General features: G+C 39.8%; 2 protein-coding genes across 4 annotated transcripts in view; one reads left to right on the top strand and one right to left on the bottom strand.

The window, feature by feature from the left end:
- Positions 1-80: 80 nt before the first annotated feature.
- Positions 81-10,758, bottom strand: anxa11a (annexin A11a). Of its 3 annotated transcripts, none has more exons than XM_039621852.1 (15): positions 10,647-10,758; positions 7,866-8,156; positions 6,293-6,375; positions 4,901-5,278; positions 4,660-4,747; positions 4,095-4,189; positions 3,730-3,843; positions 3,511-3,601; positions 2,989-3,068; positions 2,841-2,897; positions 2,617-2,710; positions 2,428-2,523; positions 1,064-1,122; positions 851-973; positions 700-759 (listed from the first exon to the last, which is right to left on the bottom strand). In XM_039621852.1, the coding sequence occupies exons 2-15, from the start codon at positions 8,152-8,154 to the stop codon at positions 700-702; spliced, it is 1,707 nt and encodes a 568-aa protein (XP_039477786.1). In that variant the 5' UTR covers positions 8,155-8,156; positions 10,647-10,758. The 3 variants fall into 3 exon arrangements, with proteins under 3 accessions (XP_039477785.1, XP_039477786.1, XP_039477787.1); XM_039621853.1 differs by having other exon boundaries at positions 4,901-5,131; XM_039621851.1 differs by lacking the exon at positions 10,647-10,758 and having other exon boundaries at positions 81-759; positions 7,866-8,154.
- Positions 10,759-13,586: 2,828 nt separating this feature from the next.
- zcchc24 (zinc finger, CCHC domain containing 24) overlaps positions 13,587-22,130 on the top strand; it is a 39,909-nt gene continuing 31,365 nt past the window's right edge. The window contains exons 1-2 of the mRNA XM_031735167.2: positions 13,587-14,120; positions 17,044-17,244. Coding sequence (XP_031591027.1) covers positions 13,881-14,120; positions 17,044-17,244 — 441 coding nt within the window. The 5' untranslated portion in view covers positions 13,587-13,880. The remainder of the gene's footprint in view (positions 14,121-17,043; positions 17,245-22,130) is intronic.

The raw sequence follows: 22,130 nt of genomic DNA, 5'->3' as shown, positions 1-22,130 counted from the left end.
GATGTGACATACACTAGAGGGGTGCCCGTCAGTGTAATGAACAAAAAAAAAAAAAAAAAAAAAAAAAAACAATCCCAGTGTACATTCTCAGTATTTATTTCCTGAATCCCCTGAAAATGGCACCTTAATTATGAAACGTCATGCTCAATGATGAACTATAGTGACCTTTATGTGACAAAACTACTGCAAACATAGCTTTTAGAAACAAAACTCAAGACTAGAAAAAATATAGAAGAGATTGTACAATTGCAAGCATTATCTTTTACTTTGGTACTTAGCTGCTATGTATTATATGCCTCACTTTTATCAGCATTGCTGAAAATTAACTAGCTGCTAAACATCAGATACAATTCAGTATCTGATCATATTGGCACAATAAAAATCTTTTTAAAATATATATATCTCTTCAAAATCCGATGTAAACTCTTACAAATCCATTTTGTAAATCCATGTACTGTCATATCCGGCCAATATAGTACAAACAAAAACAAACAAACAAAAAAATATATAAAACATTTTTTACATACTGTTTATAGAAAGGTAACAATATGTATGAGCTTTTTAAAGCTAGGTAAATTTTGCATTGAAAGCATTGACATGGCATGCAAGTATGCAGTGTGTGTATAGTGCATACAGATGAAGATTCAGAAAGACTATATTTGAAGAAACTTCTGTAAAGAAGTCGACAGTCTCCCTTTTTCAGTCACTGCCCCCGCAGAGCTTGAGTAGGAGTTTCTTGTAGTCGCCTGATGTGTCTCCCTGTTCAACACAGCCCAAGAAAATTAAACATCCATCTCTTAAAAACAGATTTTATTGGATACAGTGCTTTTGTATTATAGTAGATACTTACAGAGATCGCAGTGTACAGAGACTTGCCGTAATTTTTCACATACTCCTGGCGAATGTCCAGCATGTCAACCTCGGAACGGGAGACCATGATCCGGATCAGAGTTTTGTCTTTTGTCCCAGCTCCCTGCACACAAACAATAACACACACAAAAATAATATGAATATGATGCTACATCTATTTAGTAATGCACAGACACAGAACAGACTGTCTCACCTTCATGGCCTTGTAGAGTCTTTCAGCAAAATATGCAGGTGTGTTTTTAATGCACTTCACTAAAACAGACAAAAACCAAGTCATTACCAAGACAACAACAATATATTATTAACTGTACACAAGCAGTATCCCATTTATTTCTCTAAAACACCACAAAATGACATCTGGGAAATGGAAACAAAACAACAACAACAACAACAACAACAACAACAAAAAACTTCTTAAAAAGGTTACACTAAAGCTCCTTCAGTGATCTCAGTGTATCTGAATGAGTCAGTGTAAATGTGCACCCAGGGCATGTTTTTTTTCTGTAAAAGTGATGGCAATCTTATTAGACCGGTATTCCTGATGCATCCACATCAATGACGGCAAAGTGAAACAAATTCAGTAGATAGGGATGCACATTACAACCCCCCTGAGAAAAGGGTTTGCAGAGAGGCAAGAATGTGTAAAGGAAAAAAAACAAAAAAACAAAAGAAAGAAGGAAAACAAAAACAACAGAAAACACACCACACAACAACATCAACTTCAGGCTCAAATCTACTGTGAAATAGTAAATGTGACATTAAATACGATATTTACTCCACCACCACCACCACCTGAGCATCTCCATAAAGCAATAACGCTGAAAAATTCCTCTAAGCCCTAAATGTCAGGTATTGATTAATGGAGTTTAAGAATAAATTAAAAAAAAAAAAACACACACACAAAAAAAAAATAATAATAATGATACAAAAAAAAAAAAAAAAAAATGCTGGCGACTGCTAATGCTACTTCTCAGTCTAATAGAAACACTTATGGTACCATTTTGAAAATTCTACATTTCCTCGTTCTCCAGTTATTGCATTCACAAACTTGTGTGTCCAAGTTGGCCGCCAAATGAAATGTGAAACAACAGAATTAAAAGGGAATACACCAAAAAAACCACAAAAAAAAAAAACCAAAACAAAACCGTGGCACACTTTCAACACTGCAGTACACAAAACTCACAATGATAACACACAGAGTGGATGTGGAAAACTAATGAAAGAGTTAAAAAAAAAAAATTGAAATAATATCTAAAAAACAGGTTACTCTACCATATCTCTGTGAATTGATGGCAAAAGGGGGAGAAGGAGGGGGGCAAGACAAAACAAAGATTAAGCATTTGAAGGACCCTTGCATCTGTACAACACATTTAGCAAAGTTAACTGCAGTACAGTATTAATCCAGTAAGGCAGTTTAACAGTTAATACCTTGAAACCTTTACTGCGTGCATGCTTCTACAATCATTGACCTTTTACGTAGCACACAGTCTAACTTTCCCAGCACATGGGAGTGGCTCTTTTAAGTAAAAACTTGAATAGGCGTGTGCGCATTCTTACCCACTGCCAACATGCCACTCTCAAGATCGCCAGACATTTCCCTGCTGATGCTCTTCTCAATATCCCTACCGCACATCTGCTGGTACTCCAGGAACACTAAACACATAAACACAAATCCACAGGAAACAGGTAAACAGACTGAAAAGGACGCCAAAGATTTGCCTTTATTTACTAATCCAGAATTTATACCTGCTCTGAGATGGGATTTGCTCCTGGCACATAAAATGGCATTGAATTTGGACTCATCTGTTCCCAGTTTGTTTTCTCCAGCAGCATACAGGGCCTGTTTAGACAAAAGCCAGGTGTGACAAACTGAATGTCCTTGCACTCAAAGAAATCAAGGATTGACCATTTTAAGACATGCAGGTGAATCACTGAACACAAGTCAACAACAAGAAATCCGGAGGTTTTACCTGAGCATCTTGTTTAGCCAGCGAGATGTCGACATTTTCTCGTTCATCCCGATTACCCTGCAAAACAGAGAGCAGCACATTTCCTAGTACAAAGTCGAAAGTAGTTTCTAAGAAAAACAGGTGGTGCACAAGTGTTTCACAACTATACCTGAGCGAGAGAGACCAGGAGCCTGCGGAAGTGGCCTGACGTGTCTCCACTAATTGAATCCTCCAGTGACTTCTTGTATTCTGATATGGCAAATACGAAGTTTTTTAAACATATCAAATGTGAGAAAAATATCAAATATGACTACATTTCTCAGATTAATATACTACAAACAGCTATCTGGGAATATTTTGTAGCCCAGATTAGTGACAAAGGGGAAAATGGGATACAGTAGATTAACACATAAATATAAAGAGCTAAAAGAGCAAACAGTGAATGATTAAGTAATTAAAATAATACCCTTATTTTATATGTTTTGATATTAGAATTGCGACAGCTTTCTTGCTATCAAATCTGAATTTATAGGCGTTATCATGCTCTCCACATCTAAATACACTAAGCTTATCCTCTATGCAATCAATCTCAGTGGTGTCATGCTGTGAGACTAAGGTGAAGAGAGCAGTGAGGAAAAGCAGCATATTTTTAAAAAAAACAAACAAACAAAAAACCCCTCAGGGATCAAACCTTGTTTGTAAATACGGTTAATCTCCTTGATTTCAGCATTGGAGCGAGAAGACAGGATCTCGATTAGACAGGCCTCATCAGTTCCAGCTCCCTATTAGGAGGACAGAATATCATGAGAACCTCTTTGTCTGGAGTGCAGCAGCCTATGTATGTCTTTTCAATGAGTATCCATTCAATCTGTTATGATGCGACACACACATGCATTTTCTCAGTATTTACCTTTATGGCACTGTTGAGTTCAGAGGCATCAAACTCAGTGGGGGTCTTCAGCATGGCCATGACGAGCTTCCTGAAATCCCCAGACAGTTCTGAATGCAGATCCTTAATCAGATCCTGGAAGCAGAGATAGTTTTGCTGCAAAACACTCCACTGTGGCCTAACAACAATCAGCTTTAAGGACATTCAATCCTCTCTGAATCTAATCGGCACGATTAGAGCATGATTTGCCTACTCGTCACACTCACTGCTATGTAACAAGACCAAGTCATATTTCTATATTGGTAAATTGTATAAACAATGGATGCACAGTACTTAAAAAAAAAAAAAAAAAAAAAAAAAATGGAATTAGGTATGAAAATTGTTACCTTGCCGTAGGCAGTTTTATAAGACCGGAGCAAAGGAACGCGCTGTTTGTTGGACCGACTCCCGAGTAATTCAATGATGGCTTGCTCATCAGTTCCTGCACAGACAAGCCAGAGATGTCAAGTCAGGCACAGATCACCTATAATAAAAATTTGGCTTCTTCTCACACTTAATTAACACTTGGCAATGAAATGAAAATGGCACAGAAAAGAAGAAAATTAAGGCTGTGCTGAGCCAATAATAATTAATGACTCTTCACCCATTGTTTTAAAAAGGCTACCCTGCTAAACATGTGCTCATTTATCAGGCTGTGAATCAGGTAAAATATTAAATGAGATTATTCCCAGAAGAACGAACAGAACACAGTTTCCCAAATGGACAATATCCAGAGTGTCTTGCCTATTTGCCTATTTTCTGGGATGTTTAAGCTGCACAAGATAGAATAATTTACATAGTCAGACAGTATAAAGCTTTTCAAATTCACTCACCTAAACTGGAAAGTTTCTCTCTTCGTGCTTAAAATAGAGTTTATTCTTCCTGATCAGAGTCTATGTCCATAACACTCACCAAAGCCCTTCATGGCCTTCCTCAGGACCTCCGCATCCTTGAGAGGGTCAGCTCCAGGAAAGTCCTTGATTGTTCCCCTGAATCCTCTCTGGAACAGGTTTATTTGAACTAGGGTTATTAAGTTAGTTTTGCAACACTGCACTGTAAACACAAAGTACATTAAACACATTCAGAGAGGAATCATAAGAATACATTTAATTTTTTTAACCAATAAGTTAAAAAAAAAAAAAACTACTCTTACATTGATAGGTGGAGCTATTGGCATGGCTCCTCCTCCACCATAGGCTGGCATGGATGGATTTGCTGATGGGGCATTTGGGTACCCAGGCATAGGTGCTGGTGCTCCTCCATAACCTGGCATGGATGGGTTGGGTGATGGTGCACCGGGGTATCCAGGCATTGGCTGGCCAGGCTGACCAGGGTAACCCATTGCTGGACCCTGGTTTTGTTGCGGTGGCATGGTTCCTCCTGGCTGTGGGTACAGGCCACATGACTGTTGGTTAGGGATGGGGCCACCATACCCACCAGGTTGAGGGGCAGGTTGGTAGCCCCCAGGGACTTGGGCAAACATGGACGTGTTTGGAGGAAACCCCCCCATGGCTCCAGAGATCTGGTTGGCCTGTGATTTGGAAATATTGTCATCCCATAACATGTGCACAGATTCTTGAAGATTTTTTAATCTGTAATACAGGTAGCTGGTCACACTTTTTTTGGTTACACTTGTTTGTCAAATTAGCATGATCAACATAAATATTTCCAAGTAAATACTGAAACTGAGGTTAATATTCCTGGTGTTTATACATGATATCCTCCTAAGACTCAACACTTCATTTTTGTTTTCCTTTTTTGTTTGGGCGGGCATGAGTCTGAGATCTCTCTGTCAAATTAAAAGACATTAAATGTTTGTTTGTTTGTTTTGTTAAAAATCAGAGCACACAGACCACAGGGGGGTGCACATCTCTGAAGTATCATTAAGACTGAACAACTTCCTGAACTTCTGGTTTTTCTGCATCTGTGTCCACAGCATGATTCAGATAACCTTGGATCAGGATTTACTAGTTACCAGAAACCAAATCCCACAACTTCAGAGCCCTAACTTACAAAATCCATTATGGCTAACAAATACTGTGTATGTCTGTTATGTCCTCCTGTTTTGTTAAACTTACGTTTCAGTAATCAGATGGGTTTCTGTCATCTAACCATTTTTATATATTATACCACATCATCTCAGGAGGTCTCAGGAGGATATAAAGAAGAATCCAAAGAAAGTGTGGCCAAGCTATTAAAATGTCATTGCATACATCTGACAGACCAAATAAAAAGAAAATGCATGGGGAAAGTCAAAGAGTAAAAACAGGGCTTTGGTATGTTTAAGAACAATATATAGAAAATAAGTTTATGACTGTTTTTCATGCAGGAAAAATGGAGAAAAACAGGTAAGGGGAAAAAAAGCAATAATGCTGAGAATTTAGGGAAGTGCATTTTGAAACCATCTTACCGTAAAGTGAAAGTGCGTGATATTCCATTAATGGCGTGTAATTCTAACTTGAATATTTAAGGCAAAAATCCAGTGATCATGCATTAAACAAAATTTTACAATTTTCTGCGATGTATATTTCGAGATCAAACTTACCATGCCAGGATTGTATCCAGGGTTGGATAAGCCAGCAAGACCAATGGAGGGATATCCACCAGTAGGACCTCCACCCCAGCTGCCTGTACAAGTTAACAAAGAAGAAACTATTCAGGAAATTTAAGGAACTGCACTGGCTCCTTGTTTTTATTTAAAGCTCATTTTGAGATTCTGTAGATCATTTTAAAATTTGCATGTGGGATGAATAACGCCAACAGCTGGAACGCAGAAATGCTGACCAACTACGAGTCTGTTCACATTCTTCCATTTTAGATATGACGGTACTTCTTCCATGAGTAATGTCCTTCAAGTCATGTTGTTTGTTTTTAGGTGATGTCATCTTTTATTGTCCTTAATGGTCATCACTGCTTTTAGATATACACTTTAATTTTCCTTTATCATATCATTTTCCTCTTTCTGTTGTAATGGAAATTCCGAAGCAATTTGTAAACACTGTTGTCAAAGGTTAAAGGACACATAAACAAAAGTTATGAACTCCAGTCCATTAAGTATAAAGTCTCATGATCCCAGCGGCCTACAAACACCACTTAACTGACTCATCATTTCTAAAGCAGGCACCATTCACATTAATCAAAACACCTGTTAATAAAAAGATTAAGATAACTTTCATGTCTGTCTGATAAATGCGAAGCTACAGCCAGAAGCTCGTCAGACTGGCCTAGGATAAAGACTGACAATTGAGCCTGTAATAAGCAAATCTTCTGATCAGTAATTATATTAAAGTTGTATATATTTTACTTCTTTTCTTTCTAACAACTTCTTTGTATTCGGCTTAATGTTAAGTGAAAGGCAAACATTTTAATTTATTTAACACATCAGTAAGATATGAAAATGATATGATTCTCTGAAGTATCATTAAGACTGAACAACTCCTGGTTTTTCTGCATCTGTGTCCACAGCATGATTCAGATAACCTTGGATCAGGATTACTAGTTACCAGAAACCAAATCCCACAACTTCAGAGGCCTAACTTACAATATTTCTTAGCCATAATGGACTTTGTGTGGTTTGTCTGTTATGTCCTCTGTTTTTTGTTAAAATTACATTTCAGTAATCAGATGGGTTTCTGTCATCTAACCATTTTAATATATATTACACCACATAATTTGGTCATGAAATAAAACCTGAACAATTTTTACCCCCAGCTGTATGTGTCATATGCAGCAACAGTTAGCTTGTGTATATACGGTGCAGAGCTGTGTATCGTTGTGCAAACAGACTTGTTTTGAGTGCAGATTCACTGAAGATAAAATTAGATCACATTCAAGGTCTGCTGGACTCCAAACACGAGACCAAATGACTCATCTGCTTCAGTCATTACAGTCAGAGTTTGACAGGACAGGATGATAAACACATTTAACTGATGGATTAATCCATCAATCAACAGCATCAATCAACAGCAGCAACCAGCGCTACATGCTAAGATTTAACAACCTTGCTGCAGAAAGTAGGATTATATACATCATAAAAACTTTACAAAGAAATTAATCTTCTCTTTACTTCAGTGTGCAAAAGTGTGTACTGACTTTAACAGTCCTGCACAGTGGCTTACCTGAAGGTGGTGCCTGTGGGTATCCTCCAGCCTGTGGTGGGTAACCTCCAGCTTGAGGTGGATATCCTCCTGCCTGTGGTGGGTAGCCTCCAGCTTGAGAAGGATAGCCACCCGGCTGTGGGGGGTAACCTCCTGCTTGGGGAGGGTAAGCTCCTGGCTGTGGGGGGTAAGCACCTGGTTGTGGAGGGTAAGCCCCAGGCTGAGGTGGGTATCCTCCTGCCTGCGGGGGATATCCTCCTGCCTGAGGGGGATATCCTCCCGCCTGTGGGGGGTATCCAGGGTAGCTCATTGCTTTAAACATAAAACAGAACAGTCAAAGGGATGCCTACCACACAACATAACCTCTTACAAATAATAAGAATCTGCAGTATTATTATCATTTTGTGCAGCTGCCTCCATTAAAAAGTACATCATCTGTTGAAAATGAAAAAGTAAAAGATCAAACGTTTATGTGAACTGCACCTTTAAGTAATACGCAACTGATTCAGTGTGCATCGGATTTCTAAACAGAGTCATTATAGTTTTGCATTTTCAAATGAGGTCTTATTATTTACTCTAACAAGGAGCAGAAAACGGAAGATGAATGTTACGTTTTTGGCTTGACTTTAATTTTGCTTAGCCCCCCGGAGCCAATTTGCTCTTTCAGTTTTGCCTTTACTGTTTTATATATTACTGTAGTTTTTATTACTTTCAGGGTTTTTTTTAATAATTATTATTACATATATGGTATTTCCACAATGTAGTGGTTTACACATTTAACACTAGTTAACAAGCAAAATGTCCCAATTAAATCGATCAACCAGTGTAAAAATCTGCCAAATCAAACATGTGAAACTAACAGCTGTAGTGAAGGGACCAGCTGAAAGGATCTTCTGTTACGTGGAGGTTCTTTGTCAGAGGCAAGACTTGAATTCCTGGATATTAGTTAATTATTTAGCATTACAATAAAGCACAAGACTTTGTGAAAACAGTTGACTCACAATGTGCGTCTAAGTCTCAAAAAAAAAACTAAGTACATTTCCTCATTTTTTAGTTAGTTTTCCCTCAAAATCTATTTTTCTTGTACATTTTACTTACCTTCAGTTGGCATTACTAGCAATAACTTGTGGTGTTGTTAACACCACATTTAAAGTTTTAAATCTGTATGCTTTTTGTTTGTAATCTTTTGTTGAAATGCACTTCTGACCTGTGAACCTATAACTGTGAAACGGTAATGACTATGTGTTGCTTTGGTGTTGCTGGTTTGGAGTGTGCGGTTACACTGTTGCTGCTGCTGCATGTTAAAATCGTGTGAATTACTATATGAGGCAAGTTCACACATTTACAACAAAAAAAATAAAATAAAAGTTTTTAAAATATTTACAACACCTCAGTAAAGTACGTTAATTTTGCTGCTTTTCTGAATTGAACAATGATGCACTTTTATTGGCTTCTGGTCTAATATTTGTATAATGCTTGTTTGTTTAGTGACACTGCAGGTTTTATAGCCGATTTATATCCCTGACCCCAAACAGTCTTTCACTGTTAACTAAGACATGCACAATCATTTTACGTTTCTTTCTTCCCTTAATATGCATTGAGCTAGTCTTTTTCTAGTCACCATTAACTTTTACTAATGTAGCAGTGTAGAGGTCATGGTCATGGAAACCTAATGAGGGACAGACTCTTCATTCCATAGCCATGTGATCACAGATACTTTTAGCTCAGTAGTGGAATGGTAAGGAAACTTTCATTTTGGTTAGGCGTAGTATGAAAAGCTTGTCCTCCAGCAGGCCCATTTATTCCGTGGTGAAACTGACTCCAGTTGACTTAACTGGAACAGTCTTCACTGCTTTTATGCACATAGGATGAAAACAAGCTGCTACTGCATGTGAATAAGCACACAGGGCAAGAAAGATACCCAGGGAAATACAGAGGTCAAATTAGAATATTTTATCATAAAAACAACACAGTACACGTCATTATCTTAAACTACTGCTAATGTCCAGCTCAGGAACACTGATGCTGAGTATTAAGGTTAAGGTCTTCATGTACAAATATGAGTGAATACGGTTTAGTTTCAAATCTGTCTTAAACACATTTAAATGTTGTTCAGGGGGAACACATCTGACTGGTTTCCCCTGCAAATTGTAAGCAGAGTCACATCACGTAATACATCTCCATATATGTTCTTTTAAGGGTTTACGGTCTTTAAAAAAAGTGACTGTTAATAATGGGAAATCCTAACATCCGCGATTCACTCGCTTTATAACTTAGGCGACTTTTGGACCGGTTAAACATCGTAACCAGTGTTATAATGTACTAAAAATCTACTATGACAGTCCTCGGAAACAAACCTTTGGCTCGCTAATTATAAAATACATGCCATGCTTGGGGCCTGTGTTAATAATTTTATAGAGCTAGCAAGTTAAACTGGCTCCCAACTGTATTTACATAGAGTAGCCATATCCGTCTAATCCATTGAAGGCTCGCTCGCTTCCCGCATTTAAGCTAACTAACTATAAATAAATATAACAAAATATAAAGCATCAAAAACGAAACTACGACCTGCATGTGTACTTTCTAGCTTTCCTCGACTGAGCTAAAGGCAAAGGTATGTCTGTAATAACGTTGACAGAGCAGCTAGCGACTGCTTCGAGAAGACAAGCAGCTCGGTAAACGTCAAAGCAGCAAAACGCCTTAAAAAAACGACACCACGATCCAGCTCAGGTATAACCTTTACTAACCTACCATGCACCGCTTTAGTCTGTGTAAGAAGCTGTTTTCGCTTTTAGCACTTACTTTAGTTTTCTTGCAGTCTCTTCCTGGAAGCTTGTATTTCTTCGACTATCTTGGTTGTATTTAAGTGGTGTGGGTGGGACGCAGAGTTTCCATTGAAGGTTCCCACCCATCTCTCTCTCTATAGCCGTCCTCTGTGACAACGCCTATAAAAAAAATGAATTCACTGTTGGACGTATATGTGACCCATGGTGACTTAATGGAAAACGTGACAGCTATTATTTCACAAAAGGTATATTGTTTGACTGATGTGTTCCTGGAAGGTAAGAATATCTGAGTGTATAACTGAGTTAATCCCCTTTCTTTGTACATTTCTTTTTATTTTCTTGTAGCTAAAAGAAAATGTAATGGTTAATGTATCTGGCAGTAATAAGTCTTTTAGCAATTTTTAAAAGAGAAAATGAAATAAAATACAAATATTAGGAAGTGAAACCATGCTGTAGGCCTGTGAACATATACAGCCAAAAAGAAAGAAAGAAATGAAGACATGACAACCAATTCTGTTCTAAAGTTTTACTTACCAAGATAAGATAAGATAAGATAACTCTTTATTGTCATTGCACAGTCATACCTAGTACAATAGTACAATGAAAATGGAAACTGTCCTACGTCGAGACTAGGTACAACTAAACACAACAAAACACAACACAAACAGTAACAACACAACACAGTAACTTTAAAGTGGAGTGATAAGCGCAAGAAAGGTATAAGAAAAAAAAAGGAATGACTTCATAAATAAATAAAAGAAATGAATGAATGTTTCTTGCACATTATTATTATTGCCCTCCAAAAAAGTCCAGGGAGGTAGCCAATCAGGTCAGCTGTTATCATTGATTAGGGCTATTGCCCTGTTGTAAAAGCTGTTCTTGAGTCTGTTTGTCTGTGACCTAGGCAACCTGAATCTGGGCAGGAGATTCAGGTTGCTGAGGTCACTTAAACACCCGGTGTCTTGGGTATGTGCAATCCCGTAGGATGCTGCGTGCCCTCATGAGACAGCAAGTGCTGTACAGGTCCTTCAGGGAGGGAAGAGGATGTCCAATTATTTTTTTCAGGACATAATGATTTTTAAAAAATTACATAGTCCCTACAGTGGCTCCTCCAGATGGCCATATGGGGGCCACTAAAAATATTGGGGTGGCACACCAAATGTTTTAAGTTTTCTATTCCAGTTTTATTATGCTATTGTCAAGTATGGGTGACAAAGAGGGAGGGAGAGAGAGAGAGAGAGAGATTTCTTTCATTTTTTTCAGCAGCATTTCTCTGTTGTTATCTCTGAGCTTAAATGTGCAGTTGAACCAGTGATAGATAAGCAGATAAGCTTATCTGGCCCACTTAAGATTAAAGTGGGCTGTATGTGGCCCGTCATGTAAAATAAGTTTGACATCCCCACCTCTGCCTCAGACTCCTAAATGTTAAAGTTCATGTAAAAAGTACACTTAGAAAAAGACTGAATAAGTATGGTGTGTTTGAAAGGTTTGCCAGCACAAGGCCTCTTGTCTCTAAAAAGAAAACATTAGCACGGCTTAGGTTTCCAAAGTTGCATCGGAGCAAATTGAAAACACCTGGAACAATGTCGTCTGCACAGATGAGAACAAAGTGGAGATGTTTTACCACAATGTACACTGCCACATTTGGCAAAAACCAAACACAGCATATCAGCACAAACAACTTGTACCAACTATAAGCTTGGTGGTGAAGGCGGGATGTTTTGGGCTTGTTTTGGAGCCACAGGTCCTGTGCACCTTGCTGTCATTGAGTCGACCATGAGCTCCTCAAGTATTCTGGAGTCAAATGTGAGGTCATCTGTCTGGAAGCTAAGGCTTGGCTGAAACTCGGTCATGCAATAGGACAATGACAGCAGCAAATCTACAACAGAATGGCTTAAAAAGTAAAGAATCAAAGTGCTGCAATGGCAAGGTGTTGGAAAGTCTAGACCTCAGCCACACTGAAATGCTGTGGCAGGAAAGCTGTGCAGAAATAAATGCTTCCAAACCCCAATGAACTCAAGCAACACAAGGAAAGAAGAGTGGGCCAAAATTCCTACACATGTGAGAGACTGATATAGTAGCACAGAAAACATTTACTTCAACTCATTGCTGTTAAGGGTGGTTCTACAAGCTACTGAATCACAGATTGTACTTAGGTTTTCACACACTCCTTCTGTGTTGTGGCTTAGTTTTGATGAAATAATGTTACAGTGTAATATCACATGTACTACTGTTCATCTGACGTTGTATTTCATTAATTTTAGAACCTGGTTAGGTCTATTTGTTTTATTATCGTGTCATATGCACCTCAGAACTGAAATAGCTTTTCACATGACTCTATTGTAAATGCACATATGGAAAACATCTGTTAATATAGTTTATATATGTGACTCATATTGCAGACGTAATTTAAGTCTGTGAATTTAAAAGCACAAGATAAAATTGGGTTTTGGAAAGCAGTAGTCATACTTAAGAGCCAGAATAACCTCTCTAGGAAATGAATGCCAGTATCTTCTGGATTCATGGATATATGCAGAGATTTTTGCCACAAGAGGGAGCCGTTTTTAAGGTTTTCTCCATGCTCCGCTGCCTTGAATCTGCGGGAAGCTGGGACGTGCTCGACAGAGTGTGCCCCCATAGAGTCCTGATAAGCTGCACAGTTTATTGATTTCTTAACCGCTGGACTAAATGGTATAAAGTTATCCAGGTTTTTCTTTATAGCATATTAATATGTGTTTTCGGAATGTGGCTGAATGACATAAAGAATCATGGAGGCCTATTTCCACACAGAGTAGAGAAATAGTAAACCAGATATATTAGTAACTAGGTAAATAATAGAATATGTACACCGTCTTTATTCAGCAGTTACTCGGTTGTATCGTGAATGACTCCTGGAACAAACGACGCGCTGATTGGCTGCTGGTCCTCGGTGACGCAGAGCCGCGTTCATTGCATATTCAAAGAGCTTCTCTCTGCCCCGCCGCAATAAAGGCAGATAGCGGACCATGGGGAGCAGGGGAAAACTTTTTATACTGACATGTTAACGCCATGACTTTTGAGTAACATCTAAGTGGGACGAGGCTCCCGGCGTGAGGAGGACAGGGCCTTTTACAGAAAGAAGAAGAAGAAAAGGGAACACTTGCCATCAGTTTGGGGACGGGGACGGGAAAAAAGCAAGATTTGAGACGAGTCCAGCAAAAAAGAAAAAAAAGAAGCGGTGGAAATCCAGTTTGGACATTTGAATGGAAAGATGAGCTTGCTGTCTGCCATAGACACGAGTGCCTCCGTGTACCAGCCGGCTCAACTTCTCAACTGGGTCTATCTCTCCTTACAAGACCCCCACCAGACCAGCGCCTTTGACGCGTTCAGACCCGAACCCAACTCTTCCCACCCGGATCTCAATTTCAGCAAGACTCCCGCAGCGGCGGATTTGAGCTCTTCCCTGAACTCCAACTATCTCAACAACTTCTTCCAGCTGCAGCGAAATGAGGTGAACTGACGGCATGCTACGTACAAATCCGGGATGTCTGAGGTTGTGAGACTGTGGCTGAGTTTAGGGAGAGTTGGCCGGTGTTAGTGTTGCTTGTCTGGGCAGCAAATGTTTGAGCATGCAGGTTGCAACACGGGCTATTCTGGTATAACCGCCATGATATTTTTAATATGGACAAAAACCTAAAATAGTCCGATGAAATAAACATTTTTGGGGGGGATTACTTTGAATGTAGCTCTATTGCTATGTGCAGATCTAAGTCTTTTACATAATATAAAACGATTGTGTAGGCTTCTGTGTATATGATTGCAATACTAGAAGGGCAAAATACACCAGAAATACTCAGTAAATATGTCACTAACCCACTCATGGATTAAATACTTATGTGAAAAATTAAAATTAATGTGCAATCTTTCAAGATCTAAATATCACACAGCTCATTTCCCTCCCCCAGATGACATGATTACACATGAAGAGGTCTGCTTTCAGCATATTTATAAGTTATGGCTCAAAGTTAATGTGGTGAGGAAAAATATGTTTTAATCAGAGAGGCAGGAGATGGAAATAGATCCCCCCCCCCACCCTCTGCACGCCTCTGTCTGGAGAGAGCAGGCCACTGCAGCCCCTTGCTGAGGTCTGCTGTCTCTGACTCCTTCAAATAGACCAGGTTGTGCAAACAAAATCAGTCCTTGTTTACATATTCTCTATTTTTGTGCCTCCAAGTAATTTTAGGGAACCAACATGCTGATAATGTGTGCAGGGTGCAAATCTGATACCCCACAGTGCACTCTGTGCAAAAGTGACCCCTCCATCTCTCCCGCATACAGAAAATGATCACACAGCGTGGGCAGAAAGGCAGTGTTATAATAAATAAAAATACACAGTGAGCAGCGTTGATTGCACTGCAGCCCAGTTTCTTAGATCTCTGTTCAAGTGACGCTATGTGTTGGAAACTTTAGTAGTGGATGGATGGTGTAGTCACCATCTAGAGCCAGTGTTCATTATTATGGTGGCAACCGCAGGGGGCTTTTGAAGTCACTTAACATGTAAAGTCATCTGAAAATGGGGCGTTTGCTTTATACATTACATGCAATTGTGTAATGCCATAAGAGTATAAAGTGTTTCAAAGTGAGGGAACACACATAGAGACTGGAAACGGTTTAAGGGGCGGAGGGAGGGGGGAGATTTTGCAACTTTCTATACCGGCCAAGCCAAGCAAAACAAACCACTGCAGAGATTTGATGATGAGATGACTAACGCGAAATGTGGTTGTTTTCGCAGCGAAGGATCACACAACAGCCTGCTTGGAGTGAAATTGCGATATAGATTAATGAAGTCGAGCACGCTTATCACAGATTCGTCTGCTGACAGCTTTGCTCAAAAGCCTCCTTCACAACCCAGTTACAGGCTGAAAAGCCCCCCTAACATATTTTTACTGCTACTTTAGAAACTATCTGGATTACTCTACCTCTTATCAGTGCACCTTTAAAGTTCCCGGGTGGCACCACAAGCCTGGCCTAAAAACAGCAGTGTTTTATTGACCTCCTGCTGTGTGACACCTCATCACCGGACCTGTGAAAGCACTCACAGATGTGCCACACTTGTTCGCCTGTCTTGGGCATACCGTGGCTGGCCATCCCCTCACAAAACACACAACCTACCAAGGACTAGTCACTCAGTCACTCAGTCACACACGCAAAAATAAACAAACCGTCTCACCCCACCATTAGCAGATGTGTGTGAAATCAGTTTCCTTTGGGCTGACAGTAGGTGGTTTGAAGCCAAACTGAAGAAATGCTCCTAACGTAAACAGAGCAAAGTTTCCTGTTTTTTATTTGTTAAAAATGATTTCGCAAGCTGCAGTAAAACTTAACACACACAAATGTGTACATTTCCATTTGGAGGAGGGATGCAGTAGTATACAGAGCTGGAACACATGCACCAGATGGGGAAACTGAGAAACTACAGAGCTGTAGTGCTTGATTTACAGCAACTACAAGTAATAAATGAACACGGCTCCTAAAGCTGGAGCTGGTTAGCAAGACAATCTTACAGTCTCCAGATAGAGATTTGGCTTTCAGCCCTGGTTAGGTTGCCAAGTGTATGGTTTCTGTGCCGTGCAACATTTAACATCAACAGTAACATCATTTCCCAGACACAAGCCTGTGTCCTAAAATGATGCATAGCCTTTGGTTATATTAAAGAGTTCATCAGTGGATTTCCTCATGCCTACGAACTCTCTGACATCTTTTTTTTTTCTCAAGAGCAGTCACTCCAATATTAAATGTCAGGCCAGATAATTAGTTAGGCTTCTCCTAGGTTAATTACCTGACTGTATGAATATTTGCTAAAATCAGATTAATTTCACCCAGGGGTCAAATCACGTCTGTCCCTTCTGGACTGCGTTTGAAAAGAGGAAGACATGAACGAAAAGGGAAATAAGGAAAGGCAGGGAGCGCTTTCCCTGTTATTAATATTCAGAGGGCATCTTCTGTGAATTCAGTTGGCCTGGTGGCACGCAACAGTGCATCTTGTGTCTCCGAGCAGACTACAGACTCGGACGGCGGATAGTTTACCACCAGCAGTGCATGGCGTTAATGCTGATGTTCCGCTGGGTGGCCGGGGGAACATGCTTCCCATCTTGTTTACAGTGAGTCATACTTTGTCCTGTGTTTCTATGAGGACATGCGCAGTACTTTTCCAGTTCATGAGCACAGCTGGGCCTCGTGCCAGATGTTCCGAATTTAATGAGCGAAATTATCTTGGAGTTCTTTTTCCGTTTTTTTGTTTAGTTTTTCTTTACTTTTTGTACAACAGCAAACAGGACAGAGAGCACATGTAGGAAACTGGCATGTAATCTAAGCATTTCACGAGAAGCAGAGTTTCATGTTAACAACAGGCTGTATCTGGTGTTATTTTTCAGGCCTTAAACAACAACGTGTATAAGAACGTGTCTCCCTATGGTTCCCTGAACAATATTGTGGACGGACTCAACTCCCTGACGGACCATTTCTCAGACCTTTCCCTCTCTTCTGAAACAAGAAAACCGAACAAAAGACCCCCACCCAACTACTTGTGCCACCTGTGCTTCAACAAGGGCCACTATATCAAAGACTGCCCTCAGGTGAGACTCTTAACACACACGCATGACATAATCCAGTCATCAGGTGACACAGATGTCTTATAAACACTGTTAAATCTTTCAGTGTGTCTCATTTGCTTAATCTTGACATTAGACTTCTTCATTGACTTTTTATTTGGTTCACACAAACCAACAATGGCACTAAAATCTAAGCTTGCTGCAGTCAGTCACTCTCTCCCTCACTCTCTTTCTTTCTTCCTCTCTTTTTGGATCTGGTCTGACCTACTTGTTAAACAGGCTGGCCTCTGTCTTCTGTAGTCATGCGTGTGTGTATGTGTGTGTTTGTCTTGACCGGCAAAACACTGCACAATAAAAAGACTACACGTTATAGGCACATGTTATGTCACGGCCATATTTTCAAACTCCCAAGTCAAAGGTGAAGCCTTTGAATCAGATCATCATGTTGGCTGTGTATGAGTAAATAGTGTAAGTGCCATTTTCTGACATGTAGCCACAGTTTTTATATCCACAGTTGTACATCCACTTTAACTGTCGCTATTACAGCCACAGTTTAAGTGGGAAATTTTAGTGGGAGCATTCTTCTCTCTGTTTCCCACTGATTCAGCCTGTTATGATGCAGCTTTTTTTCCTTTTTTTTTGGTAAGGCACCATGACAAATCCACCTTGAGGTCTAGTATCGAGGTTACTGGGTACCAGTGTGTGACAAATGGGGCTCCAGCTGTTGTCATCACCCCTAAACCGTAGCTTGATTTGGAAAAGAAAAGTATTTATATATTTATCCTGCCTGTCTGCCTCTCTGGTGTGAACTATAGTGGAACATAATGTGTGAAAGGAAAAGCTTCGTTTGTAGCTGCTGTAGCAAAATTGAAGTGTATTTTCCAATTCTAGACTGTGAAACTGCTATGGTCCGATCCGTCATTATGTTGTTGTCTAGCAGCTTGTAAAGGCAAACTCATGGAGTGCCAAGTGAGCTAATTTCATAGGAAGAACACAAAAGCACCTTACTTGGAACTGTGGAGTTTCTGAGTTTTTAGTTGGACCTTACACTCCCCGTGTCTTTTAGTTGCCTCCCCCGTTTGTCTCCTCTCCCTTTCCCTGGGTGAGGTGCAACAGCCGAACCCCAGCCCTAAGTTTCTTTTGCATGAAAGTGTAATGAGGAGCAGATGTGAGATTAAAATGCTCTGACTCGCTTTATGACATATGATGACTGGTCTCATGAGGTCTGTATAAGACCAGTGTAGTGATGAAATATCTCCTGGGCAGCCCCAAACTGCAGTGTGTGGGAATTAGATCATCTGCTCGCAACTCTTCCTGGAATTTGGTTTTGTACTATATCATGCAACATGTAACTTTTTACCTTCCATCTTCCTTCAACTAATACTGTACCTGTGGATGTGAGCAATGATGAAGTGATACTCGGTGCTGGCACAGGTGCACATTAAACGACTCACAATTTAGTGTCTTTAGTACTAAAACCATATCTGCTGTATATTACGTTTCACTTTACCGTTTCAAGATGAAAAAAGGCTAAACTGTTCCTTTATTAAATAAAACCCCTTTGACAGCAGGGAGCAGTGAAATGAATCTTTCCATTGTGTATGTCAGAAACACCCTCAGCCGTCTTCTGGTTTGTATTTCAGCTGTTCGTTAAACTGCCAGCAGTAACTCAGAAAGCAGCAAAGTCTCCAAACAGCCTCAACACCTACCATCTCAGTTATTTAGGTCTCTCCTGGGTTTTTCCTCCATAAGCTTACCTTCCATTTGTGCTACATCATTTACACTATTGCCCTCTCACCTGTCACTGCATGCCTAAGCCAAGGATAGTTCTTCCTTATTTAACCAGCTGAAGATACAAATAATATATGTTACACACAAGCGAGAAGAGCTCTTCTTAAGAGTGTTTGCTCGCCAAGTCTGGTGTCATTCTCTAAACAAGGACTCCTCATTCTAAATGATCGGTACTATGTTTTACATTGTGCAGTCGTGTGTTCGTACTAAGAAAGAGTTTGTCCTGTTCAGAGAGGCTTTGCCAATGAAAACAGAAGCTCTTGCTTCACCAGGTCCTGCAAAGTTTGTCATCCTAGTCCAGCACCGAGTATGTAAAAGCTTCCTCGTCTACTCCACCTCACCGCCTTTTATTGAGGTGTTTTGTGCTATGACTGTCAAAGGGTCAAGTAAGTTTCTCCTTTATTTATGATGCCTTCTCTAGCTTTTCTTTATTGTTTTGCTTTTTGAGTATATAGAGGTAGGCCAAAGTGCTAATGCATTAATTGAAATTGAAGACCCCCCCCCTTTTTTTTTCTTTTTACATGTTAATATTGGAAACACAGGCAAGGTTTGTGGTTGTGCTGATTTATTTTTCAGGAAACTTGTAGCTGAGTGAAAGCCACAGGCCTGGCAGCAGCTGCCCAGTGCTGCCTGTCATGGGGACAGAGGTGTTATGTAAACTGGCTTTTATTTGGGAAAATGACGTCGCTCCCCTAGTTATGAGCAGAATGCCTCTCGCTGCCACGCTTTGGCCCCACTCCAAGATGTCTTCCACTTGCACTCATGATTTGGTTTTGTTTAGAGGACTAATCCTCTCAACAGCTGGCCCCGCCTCTGATTTGAGTGATCAGAGTGATGCAGTGACTGACAGGCTCAGCAGAGGCAGAAAGATGAACTCATGAAAAGTTTCTTTGCTGTAATGCAGGTTTATGGGTGGGAGGGGGTGGATCTTGCTGTTGTATGTTTTATGTGTGTCTTTGAGCTACGCTGGACTCTCGACTTACAATCCCTCATTCCTGAACATTATGCAACCCCCCGGTCCAGGATCTTCAGAATTACAGTTAGCACTGCACGTTCTTATTCTTCTGAGAAATGCCAGATTGTTGTTGTTGTTGTTGTTTTTTTACTGGGAGAATACCACAAAAATGTGGTTTCTCATCTCTCATATGAGGTTAACCAAAACTGCTGAACTTTTTGGAGGCATTGTTTGACAGTTTAAAAAAAAAATCACAATCAGCTGATTGAGAACATTTGGTCTTTTTAAGCAACATTCATTATTTTTCAGGAAAGATGCCTTTTATTTATTTTTTTCTTTTTATGAGTTAAATGCAAAGAGGCAGCTGTGGGTCAAGTGGTAAACTTGGTTGTCTACTGACTGCATGGCTGGTGGTTTCTGGCTCCTCTGCATGCTCCTCTGTCTGTCTCAACACTCAGAACCTAAAGCTTTTCCTGCTCCTATGGTAGCTTCTTCTTCAGTGGTGTCCACTCTAAAAATATGCATAGTGATACATATATTTATATATGCATTAAATATGCATTAACACGTTAATTAGTCAGCTTTTGTGGAGTAAAACGGGCTAGCGGTTTGCTCTTGTTTTCACACTTTGTGTTCAGCAGATGTTGCTTTATATCTAACAAACAGATGTGAGCGGTATTTTTTTTTTTAAACAAGAGCTTTTATGCAGCTGTAGCATCAAACCAACTTATATAAGCCTTTGAATTTTCATTGCTTAAATTGCTGATGATGATATAGCCAGAGATGTTGTACAGGTTTGTCTGCAAGAGGACATTGATCCCTATACAGATCCCTTTTTATCGAGCTTTGTTGTTCCCATTTGGACCGTGTTAGTGGGATGTCTATGTATTTTAAATATTTCCAGCAGAGTATGACAGAAAGATAGAATCAAGCCATTTAATTTACCAAAGGCTTTTGCAAAGGGTGCTTCACTCTAAAAGCACAGGCACTAACCTTCCCTCTCGTGTCTATGGCTGCCAGTCAGTCGGCAGGCATCTCCACTTGCATATATCTAATGCAAATCACTGCGATGGCGTTCACGCCTCACGTGGCGTGAGTTTCAGCAGGAGTTTGTACTTTCTAACAAATGGTCTCCATGATCTCCCGTAAAAGTGGAGACGAGAGTTGACCTTTGAACTAAGGGCGTCCTCGGAGGAGAGGCAAAAGAGCAACGTGTGACTTTCCAGAGTGTGTGCTTTCCCGTCAGCCGTGGTGGTAAACATAATGACTTGTCATTACTGCAGCCCGCTTTGTCTACCATAACAAACATCAGTGGTTTTGACAAAACATATTTGCTTTTAAATTTTCCGGTGCTTGCCTCTGACAGAGCGGCGATCCTTTTCGGATTTGGTTGGCAGTCGCGCTGAGAGAATTGTGCAATGTTTTTAATGTTTCAGTTTGTTGTTGTATGTGTGTGTCTGTGATTTGTCAAAAACACACTGCAAATTTGTAATTTACCAGCTCTACATCACTGCACAGAGCTGTGTGTGTTTGCTTCACTTTAGGGAAAAACAAGTATTTTAGCTCAGCGTGGGAACACCCAATTTCCTGCAGAGTGTAACTCGTATTAAAGCCTTAATCGAATCTGATTTAGGTCTTTAGCCGAGTTTCACCTTTCCAGCATGTGTTATCTCTTCCAGTTAATCTGAGCATGAGGATCTAATGTCTGATCTTCTTTGGGGCATTATTTATTTAACTGAGACTTCAAAAAGATGATTTTCAGTGCTTATCGATTTAAATTTTTACACTTTTAGTCAAAATTAATTTAACCATTTAACAAGGATGCTAGTTCTTGGGGTTTTTGTACGAGAGGCGGGGCTTTCACGTTTCAGTGGTGGTGTTATTGGTGTGTCAGTTCTAACAGTTAATTTAGAAACTGTTTAGCTTTGTTTGTGCAACTCTGCAGTGCTAAAACAAGAGACTTCATTGCATTCTGCTGGTTATGATAGTTAAATCAACACTTCTGCCTTGCAATCCCAAAAATCTGATCATCCCTAAGACTCTCTCAGACATAATATAGCCACTATAATTAGCCCATTCACCCTTTCTATTTCCCTTATAGATTTTATGAGCTGATATCATTTAATTTTGTAAGAGATTTTAATGTAATTTAAATTCTAGGTTC

The sequence above is a fragment of the Oreochromis aureus genome, linkage group 13 (genome assembly GCF_013358895.1).
Source record: "Oreochromis aureus strain Israel breed Guangdong linkage group 13, ZZ_aureus, whole genome shotgun sequence".
Lineage (NCBI taxonomy): Eukaryota > Metazoa > Chordata > Actinopteri > Cichliformes > Cichlidae > Oreochromis > Oreochromis aureus.
The sequence above is the reverse complement of the archived record's forward strand: the minus strand, read 5'-3'. Positions and strand labels throughout refer to the sequence as shown.

Excerpts from the sequence above, each read along its gene's own strand:
- anxa11a (XM_039621852.1), bottom strand. The coding sequence starts at position 8,154 with ATGAGCTACCCTGGATACCCCCCACAGGCGGGAGGATATCCCCCTCAG. Across the intron at positions 3,844-4,094 it reads ATAAAACTGCCTACGGCAAG|GATCTGATTAAGGATCTGCA; the intron begins GTAACAATTTTC and ends CTCTGCTTCCAG. Across the intron at positions 2,524-2,616 it reads CAAATCCCATCTCAGAGCAG|TGTTCCTGGAGTACCAGCAG; the intron begins GTATAAATTCTG and ends TTATGTGTTTAG.